The sequence below is a fragment of the Triticum dicoccoides genome, chromosome 3A (genome assembly GCF_002162155.2).
Source record: "Triticum dicoccoides isolate Atlit2015 ecotype Zavitan chromosome 3A, WEW_v2.0, whole genome shotgun sequence".
Taxonomy (NCBI): Eukaryota; Viridiplantae; Streptophyta; class Magnoliopsida; order Poales; family Poaceae; genus Triticum; species Triticum dicoccoides.
This window is the reverse complement of record NC_041384.1, coordinates 508,078,733-508,088,596: the sequence shown is the minus strand read 5'-3', so window position 1 is coordinate 508,088,596 and position 9,864 is coordinate 508,078,733. Positions and strand designations below refer to the sequence as shown.

At 43.6% G+C, this 9,864-nt stretch overlaps 1 protein-coding gene across 2 annotated transcripts; it reads left to right on the top strand.

Annotated features, from left to right (window-relative positions):
* The first annotated feature begins 1,126 nt into the window (after positions 1 to 1,126).
* On the top strand, positions 1,127 to 8,262 carry LOC119268836 (pentatricopeptide repeat-containing protein At1g30610, chloroplastic-like). 2 transcript variants are annotated; one of them, XM_037550546.1, is made up of 9 exons: positions 1,127 to 2,764; positions 3,495 to 3,686; positions 3,982 to 4,063; positions 4,152 to 4,343; positions 4,445 to 4,558; positions 4,904 to 4,994; positions 5,059 to 5,216; positions 6,611 to 7,036; positions 7,510 to 8,262. In XM_037550546.1, the coding sequence occupies exons 1-9, from the start codon at positions 1,458 to 1,460 to the stop codon at positions 7,885 to 7,887; spliced, it is 2,940 nt and encodes a 979-aa protein (XP_037406443.1). In that variant the 5' UTR covers positions 1,127 to 1,457; the 3' UTR covers positions 7,888 to 8,262. The 2 variants fall into 2 exon arrangements, with proteins under 2 accessions (XP_037406443.1, XP_037406444.1); XM_037550547.1 differs by lacking the exon at positions 6,611 to 7,036.
* The last annotated feature ends 1,602 nt before the right edge of the window (positions 8,263 to 9,864 follow it).

The window sequence follows — 9,864 nt, the reverse complement described above, 5'->3', positions numbered from 1 at the left end:
GGGAAAAATTAGCTTTACGTAAAACTGTAACCATAGAGCTTTCCACCAGCCATATATGCATATAGTATAGCTGTTTCATTCCATTACTCTCTATGTGTTACCTTACCAGCATATTCCATGTGCTGACCCGTTTCGGGCTGCAACGTTAATATTGCAGACTTTTCAGACGACGATTAAGGAGTTTTAAGTCGTGGTTCTATACTCAGTGATGCCGTTGGAGTTGATGGACTCACTTATCTTCCAAGTCTTCCACTGTTATCGTTATTAGATGGCCTTAAGCCATATTTATTGTAATAAGTTCTTTTTTGAGACACTCGATGTAATAAGTGTGTGATTGCTACTCTGCTATAAATCCTCCGAATACTGTGTGATGTCAGCATTACTGATCCAGGGATGACACCAGAGCACAGAGATCAGACTGTTTGAGGTCTGGTCGCTACAAAATAACGGGCAGATGCGAGGCGCTAATAGGAGAGGTGTTTAATGCGGGCAACACAGGGACGGACTCGTGGTGCTCGAGGCACCGGAGTAGGTTTCTCGGCACACGTGCTGATTTAATGGCGGTAGACGGGCTGACGGATGCCGATTCAATGCAGCGAGAAGGCGTGCGTAGCGGACGGTGCTCTTGGCCGGCGCGCCGCTCCAATGCCGGCTCTAGTGAACGGTCGCATCCGCTCTGGGCCTACATGAACATGGAGCTGGCACTCTGGTGGGAAAGTGGATGAGGGAGAGTGGTTTTGTGTGGGCCAGGTTTATTGGACGCTTGCATGGCAGCGGTTCAGGCTCTTGCAAAGCCCCCCAGTTTGCTTTCGGTTTGCAGAAAAAAGGACATCAAGGTCGACTCGCGGACGGATATAGGACCACGCGGTCCGGAAGGTTGCGGGTGGTCGGTGTTGGAGATGCCGTCGGAGACGGCAACGACAGGGGCATAGTTTTGCAAATTTTCAATTTGTCTGTGTAGATCTGAAATTTCATTTTTTTAGCGAATCTGAAAGACAATATTTTAGAAAGAATCAAAGAGACAAAGACAATGATGTGCAAGGAGGAATAACAGGCCATGGGCCTCGAGTGATCACAATCAGGCAACGCCATATTTGGGCCCGTCGGGTAAAATATCGTCATCGCGTTCTCTCTCCGCAGCCGAGCACGCGCAGCCGAGCACCCCTTCCTTCCCAGCTCCCTCCCTCTCTCCCCCGCCTCCCGAAGAGGAGATAACGCAGGACAAGAAGGTACTCGCGCTCTGCCTCCTCTGAATCCATCTGCCTCCGTCAAAGGATTCTTGCCGTGCTCTTCCAGCGGCGCCCTGCGTCCCCCAGCTAGGGCCGGCCGAATTTTCGTCTTTTTTTTTTTTTCATTTCATTCAGTTCCGCCACCTGCCGAAGTGGCGAGTTTCTCGGTGGAGGCTGCCACCACAAGAATGCGGTAGGGGCTGCAAACCCACCGGCCGACCAGGGGCGATGGCGGCGGTGCCGCCAAACGCGAGCATGGGGCTGCTCAATCTGGGCGGGTGCGGGGTTTTGCTCCCCTCCCTGCAGCCTAATTCGAGCGCCGGTCACTGCTTTTTGGTCCCGAGGAGGGACGTCTCCGCGTCGCCGTTGAGCTGGGGTTTGGTCAGACGAGGCAGGTTTCTTGATGCCGGGTTCCGGGCCGCGGGTGCCCTGGCTAGCGGCGAGGCCGGCGCCGGTTCGTCAGAGTTGCGGCACATCGAGAAGGAGCTCACTTTTAGCCCCACATTCACCGACTATGTGAAGATGATGGAGTCGGTGAAGTTGGACAGGAGCAAGAGTTTGCAGGGAGGCGATTCGGATGGCCGGAGTTCCAGGAGGAGGTTCACGGGCGATGGCGATGCATCAGCTGGTCGACGACAGGATAGAGAGTCAGTTGATCCAAGGAAGAAGTCATTTGAGAGGAATAGAGGGGCTCAAAGGGACAGAGGGGGTGACCAAGGCAGGGGTGAGAGGCTAGCGACGAATGACAGCGCAGAAGAATTTACTGGATTGGTGGGAAAAGGAATGGTGGGTGATGTTAAAAACAGCAATGATGGTCAGAGGAAAGTTGAAGAATATGTACAGAGAAGAATAGTTCGAGGCGAACGAAGCAGAATTGGGGACAGTACTGATACTGACGACCGCAAGCAGTTTCCATCAGCATCATATGTGAAGACTAGAGATAATAAAGGTGGTGTGGTTGTTCATGAATCAGCAGGGAACACAAATGCCCAGTCAAATGCACGGAAGGATTTACAAGGACGGGCAACTTCTGTTGTAAGCCGTACTTCTGTGACTCGGGATAGCAGCGTTATATTGAGGAACACCAGGTCTACCAATGCAAGAAGTAATATACAGGAGCATGACTTCAAATATCCTAGAGAGGGAAAAGTTTCCAGTAGCGAGGTCAATGCTGACAGTAAATTTCAAAGATACCAGCAAAGAACAGAGAATTCAATAAGAAATCTTGTAGGTAGTTTTAGAGATAATAATGTGGACTATAGCAAACCTATTGTAAGCAAAAGATACGGCCATACACAAACAGTGTCCGAGAACTATGGTCATCGGAGTGATAGTCTGGAGCGTGGAAAACCTGAAACAATGCGAATGCACAGAGGAGAAAATGTTCAACAGGGGAAGTTTGTTAGAAGAGATTCAAAAGCTGTTATTGATGATAGGGCTGCTTTCAAGACTTTTGAGGCATTCACTGATGTCAGGAACAGGCCACGGGCTCTTCAAATGGAAATAGAAGAAAGGATTCAGAAATTAGCTAGTCGGTGAGTCTTCATATAATTGCCTTTATTCTAATGCTTAAGTTATCATAGTTTTCTGATGTATAAGTTGAACATACTAGCCTCTTATTTTTGTTTGACATGCGCAGTAGCCTCTTATGATTGGTTAATGATGGTAGTTTACATGTACTCAATATTAATATTATCACTTATTTTTGCTATTATTATTTTTATTCAAATTGTATTTAAACTGCTCTGTATCTTTACTAGCGGCGCAATTTACCATCATCATTCACATCAAATATACGATAACTCTAAAGGTCTAACCTACTTAGCTTACATTCCACCAATCCTTATAAAATCTTATATGATAAATCATTCCAGTGATAATGCTGAACTTCTAGAAAGATCACGCTCAGATATATTCTTCTAATGTTTAGTGGTTATGTACAGGTTATAAAGTGGGAATATGTATTCCGTAATCATTATCAGACTGTTCCAACTTTAATCATTACCAAGCTATTATTTACATTGTGATGCCTAGATGCAAACTATTATTTACAGTTTGTTTTGGAGAATTCTTGCATGCATTTATGCAGATAATTTTTTGAAAAGTTCATTACCGACTGTAACCCAGCAATGGAACTTGTAAGCTGAGCTGATTACGGAAATATTTTGTATTTCGTGCTTTCAGCATAACTGGTTATGATTCATCACATGGAATCACCACTATCTTATAATCTTAGTTAATTTCTTATAATTCTATATTTTGAAGGCTCAATGCTACAGATGTAAATATTCCAGAGTGGAAATTCTCCAAGATGATTCATGATGCACAGATCAAATTCACTGATCACTCTATCCTAAGGATTGTTCAAATATTGGGTCGATATGGAAACTGGAAACGTGTTCTGCAAGTTGTTGAATGGCTTCAATCACGTGAAAGATTCAAGTCCTACAAGAGCAGGTAGAATAGCTACCCACTTATATGCTTCTATGTTTTTTACCAATCTTAAATCTGCATTTTTTTTGTTTTTGTTTTTGTAGCATGCATTTTAAGTTTTTAACTGCTTTGATATATGTAGCACAACTGTAGTGCTGCCGAGTTGTTAACCATATCAATAAGTTGGTTGATCTATGTGCGCATGCTTGAAGTAGTTTCTTGATTAATTTTCCTTGGTACCTCCCCATGATCTCATTAAACGGGTATACTGCTTAGTATATGAAGTGCATATGATCTTTATAAGCACCTTCTGATGTAGGTATATTTATACAACAGTCCTTGATGTTCTTGGGAAGGCAAAGAGACCTTTCGAGGCATTGAATGTATTTTACACCATGCTGGTATAACTTGTACTTATCTTCATCTTATTTTATGCAAAAATATTTATCTTCATCTTATTTAGATGCTGTTCCTATATTTCATTTGCAGGACCAATTATCTTCTTATCCTGACATTGCAGCTTATCATTGTATTGCTGTGACTCTCGGGCAAGCTGGTCTTGTGAAAGAACTATTTGATGTGATTGATTGCATGCGTTCCCCTCCTAGGAAGAAGTTTATGGTGGGTCCTGTTCAGAATTGGGATCCTCGGTTGGAACCAGACCTCATCGTATACAATGCGGTGAGTTTATTTGTAGCAAATGTGATATGTGCGTGGAATCAGCACACCATGAGCATGGTGAAGTCTATCAGTTGAACATAACTGCTTCTGCTCGTACGTAGGTTTTGAATGCTTGCGTTCAACAAAAGCAGTGGGAAGGGACATTCTGGGTACTGCAACAGTTGAAAGAGAAGAATATTCGCCCAACTAATACAACATATGGTCTTGTAATGGAGGTATGCTGATCGTGATACACATACAAATACAATATAACACATACCCTTTATATTCTCTCCCACCCAACTATGCTGGGCCCTGAAGGGGAACTTCTACAGACCTCTTTAGATTTTCTGCAACATAACAAAGCATTATATATATATATATATTTTTTTTGATAGAACTACACATGAAAGTGTCCTGGTTTCCTACGAGCAGCTCATTATACAGAATGTTTCACCTGTAAATTTGTTGCTTAAGCTTGGTTCTTTTCTGATTTCCGCAACACCATGTTATATATACTGGGCACAATTCTTGTGCAGCATAATCCATTTTTAGTCTAGTTTAATTTCGTGGCAGTGCAGGTAATGCTTGTTTGTGGCAAGTATAACTTGGTGTATGAGGTCTTCGACAGGGTGAAGCAAAAATCAATACCTGGTGCACTGAACTATAAAGGTAATAACTAGAAGTTGAAATAATTAGTTTAAAGTTCATGTCTGAGACTTCATGCTGGTTACAGTTCTCGTAAATGCACTCTGGAGAGAAGGAAAGATCGATGAAGCAGTCATGGCCGTGAAGGATATGGAAAATCGTGGAATTGTTGGTTCGGCTAGTCTCTATTATGACCTTGCTCGGTGCCTTTGCAGTGGAGGGCGGTGCAAAGAAGCACTTCTCCAGGTATGGCTTACACAAGTGCAGTTAACGAGTTAATGTGTAATACATTTGCCACAGCTCACAGCTGACATTGATAGCGAAATTCCTTTTGTTAGTTAATTTCATCTTGATTTACTCGCAACTGTTAATTATTTAAAAAATAATAATGCATAAAAATAAGTTTACATTGGGCACACCGACGGTTAAGTATTTCAACTACGTTAGAATCAATGAGTTATTGTGATTTTACAATACAATATTTGTTATCATGACCTTATGAGGAGAATCAGTGTTATTCTTGATTGTACACTTGACAAGACATATATGGTTTAACAATTTTTGTTCTCAAGCTAGTACAGGCCTGATTGCATGCATTATATTTTGGTCGAAGTAGGCGTTGTGTGTTGGGACATGGAACTACTAATATTTAGATGCGAAGCAAGCAGTCAAAACTATTGAATTCATGCACCAGCCAACTCATCCAAAAGTCCGAATTGATGGAGGGAGGTGGGCAATATATTTCAACACTCCCCCTCACGTCTAGGCCATTTTAGTCCTTAGACGTGGGATCGATGTAGGCCGCAGAATCGTTTTATTTAATACTGCGTTGGCAGGGTCTTGAACTCAAGACCTCTTGGCTCGGATACCATATTGAATTCATGCACCAGCCAACTCATCCAAAAGTCCGAACTGATGGAGGGAGGTGGGCAATATATTTCAACAAAAATATATGGAATTCGGTTCCGACCCTCTAATTTTCATTGCAGAGCTTTTGATTTGAGGGTAGTTCCAGCCAGCTACTAATACTCTTTAAAATACATGTGGACGCAACTTAGGAAATGAGATCCAGGGATTCTTTTATTCAAATGATACAGGAATTTTAGGATTGGAATCTTTATGAAACTTTCTATATGGGTTGTTTGGTTTGTAGGATTGAATGCTGTTGGAGTTTTCTCAACGATTTCTTCGCACAACATTACAAAGGAAGTTTTCTATTGACTCTCAAATCACTTGGAAAGAACCCTTTGTTTCCCTTATGGTGCAATCAAACAAACTTTGGTTCAAATCCGATCCTATAGGACTTCAGTGGGCATTGCAATCCTGCATTTTTCCTATTCCCATGTTTGGAAAATCCTGCGATCAAAACTTGCGGCCACTTCCGTTTCATTTCGTTAGTGTTTAGGCTTTTGCTAGCCTAGTTCTTGTTCTTCTTCTAATACAAACTGACACACTTTTGGGCGTGTGTTCGACAAAAAAAAAAACTTTGTGATCATAAACTCGTAAGAGGACAGAGCACTACTACATTTGAGCCTCTGTATCTATATTTATAACCTCGTAACCTGTCTATGCACTATTTGTGTAATGTCCTCAGACTGTTTGTTTACTCTCAACTTTTGTCTGATAATAATTGTACTCAGGTTGAGAAGATATGCAAGGTTGCGAACAAACCGCTGGTTGTTACCTACACAGGACTTATTCAAACTTGCATAGATAGTGGAAGCATAGAAAATGCTAAATACATATTTAAAGAAATGTGCAACTACTGCTCACCTAATAATGTGACTTGCAACATTATGCTAAAGTCATACATAGATCATGGAATGTTTGAAGACGCAAAAGATCTGCTGGAGAATATTCTAAATGGCAGGATAAGGAGTAAAGCGGATTTGGGTGAACAAGCAATTGCAGACAAGTTTACTTTCAATACTTTCTTGGATGCTTGTGCTGAAGCAAAAAAGTGGAATGACTTCGAGTACGCATTTCGCAAAATGTTATCTAGCGGCTACCATTTTGACGAACGAAGGCACCTACGTATGGTACTTGATGCCTATAGGAGCGGGAAGGTACTTATCTCATATGCTCATGGTTTTGATTACCTATGGATGTTCTTAAAAAGATCTAGCTTATAAAGCTAGAATATTCATTTCACATAATTATTCAGGTCTAAGAGCATTCTGGTTAGCCAGTGATAATGTAGGTCATGCCTGACATGGTGATAGGAGCATGTTGCCATATGGCGTAATTATTTTTAAATTGATACACAAAGGCCATATCAAAGTCCCTGCCATTCAGTTTGAAACGTATGCTAAACCTTTTTTGGGGTGTAAATACATGCAGACATTTGGGCCCTCATGACAATATGCCTCACTAGATTGTATGCGTAGCCTTAAAAAGGAATTTCAAGTAAAAGAGTAGCATGATAGAATAGGCGTTTCAAATTGAAATTACATTAGGCACAATAGGTGTCGAACTGGTTGGTTAATCCATCTGGAGTGTCTGTTCTCACCCTTGCTATCTGTTGTCCGTCATTATTCAGGAGCAGCTGCTGGAAGACGTATGGGACTACCTGTGTCACAGTGGTCGGGTTCCACCGGCTGCCATGATAATGGAAAGATTCTGCCTAAAACTGAGACAAGGCCATACGACGGCAGCACTCTCCTGCATCAGCAGCTTTGAGGAGAGCAAGATAGGCAGCGTTTCCTCCAAGTCGTGGTCGAATCTTCTGAACCGGAACGCGGACCTCCTCGAGGAGGAGAGCGTCGCCAAGCTTGTCCATGAACTCGATGACTTCTCAAGGCCAGGGATTTCCTGCCATTCCTTGTACGAAAATGTTCTGAGCAGCTGTACAGAATTCCTTCGTGGTTCTGGTGGAAAGGCGCCTTCTGATGGACGGATGCCTTTCTGTAATTCTTGACCGCCATGTTAGCCTCCTATCCTTTTCGTCGTTCAAAGTTCGGTTATCAGTGGGTAGGGAATCACTGGTCTGCTTGTGGCTTTCATGCTCTTTTCCAAGAAGACCAACTTTGATGATATACTACTGTACCAGAGTAGGAGTAGCATTTTGGTTGGGTTGGTTGCTGGTAATTAGCAGAAGCAACCTTTGGCATTGCCATCGTCACCCTTGGCGATGCGTGGCGTAAGCATGTTCGCTTGTTGTTTCATCATCTAAATGGTGTAACAGTGACAGTGCGAGTAGCTGGTATCACTATGATAGGATACATGGACGATGGTGCATGTTGATAGCTATATGTTCAGTCAGACAAAAATTTCCGAGTGTGTCTAGTTGCAATGGATTTGCAGAGTCTAAAACTATGTCCGCCGCTTGTTTGGTAGGGCTGGTACAAATGATCTTTTGTCTCCGGAAGGCTCCATCTGGAGAAATTTGCGCTCCTGTCGATAGAGTTTCCATCTGTTTCTACGTTGCGTTCGATTGGGACCAGCACACAGGGACAAGCTCGTCGCCGTCGCCGGATTGGTGCCAGTTAGAGCATCTTCGACTGGACCCTTAAACCGACCGCATGCGTACTATGACAGCGAAAATCATCTAATACGGGTCTGTATTGATGTGCGGCGTGGTTTGAACGTACTTTTCCCGCAACAAACATTGAGGCTTTTCGGGGATTCGGACACCATCCACGCCCGCTTCTGACCGCATTGGCCCACCCAAACCGCCTCCCCTTCCCCCGCGTGCGTTCCCATCTGGCGCCAGCTGTCCTTCCCTGTCCGTAGACGGATAACGGAAGAAAATTTGCGGGTTGCTATTGGAATGCCGCTCTTACCATTCGATGCGCGGCGTGGTTCGGACGTAATTTTCCCCGCAACAAACATGGGGGCTTTGTGGGCGTTCGGACACAACCCATGCCCGCTTCGACCACATTGGCCCACCCAAACCCCCTCCCCCGCGCGCGTTTTCATCTGGCGCCAATTGTCCTTCCCTGTCCATAGACAGACAACGGAAGAAAATTTGCGGGTCACCGTTGGTATGCCGCTCTTGCCAGCCTTACCGCACGACACGAGTGATTTAACTATAGACATTCATGCCGTGCCATACCAGCCTATCACTCTCCACTCCATGTTAAGATCCAAAGAAAAATCTACCACTCCTCTGATCAGACGGTGATAGCTTTGGACCATGTAGCCGCCTTCTCCTCTCCTCTCTAACCTTAGTCGTCACCCTTAAGATCTTACTAATTATTTTCACCGGTGATCACCACCACCTAGCCTCTGACAATCTCAATGGCGTCGTGAGGTTGGGGAGGCTATTTTTCATATTTTTAGGTATGCCACTGTTCGTTCTCTCGGCAATGACGGTGATAATATCGGCTTGCGCAATAATTGTCATCATTCTCCTTCCACATGGTATTGTCTCCAAGCTCCAAGTCAATCGAGATGTGAGTTTTGTGCCACATCGATTTGGAGTTCCAGATCGTGTAGTCCGGTCAACCATGGCATGACTTGTTTACAACTCTTATGGGCTCATATGGGTGTGTGGTGTGAATCCTGATTTTCGGGAGCGGCGACAACTGATACTCTCCTTTCCAAGCTTATGGTGATGCCCCGACCTATGCGTAAAGATTATCTTTTTATTGTTGTTCTACCTCACATGACAAACCTCCTTTCGTGGTGGATTTCGACAGACTTTTTATATCTATAGATGTTTAATGCACCGTCGATCTTATGATCTACTTGAAGACGTGGTTAAATAGAGAGAATGATGGTACCTAAAGGGATCTAGTCGGCAATGATGATGTCGCAATAGTTTTTACTTAGGTTCAGACAACCCTTGATTGGTAAAAGCCATATCTCCTGCTTATGGTGTACTTGATCAATGGGAAATTGCTACAACGGAGTATATCCGGCAAGGCTTGACCTATGTAACCTATGGAGAACT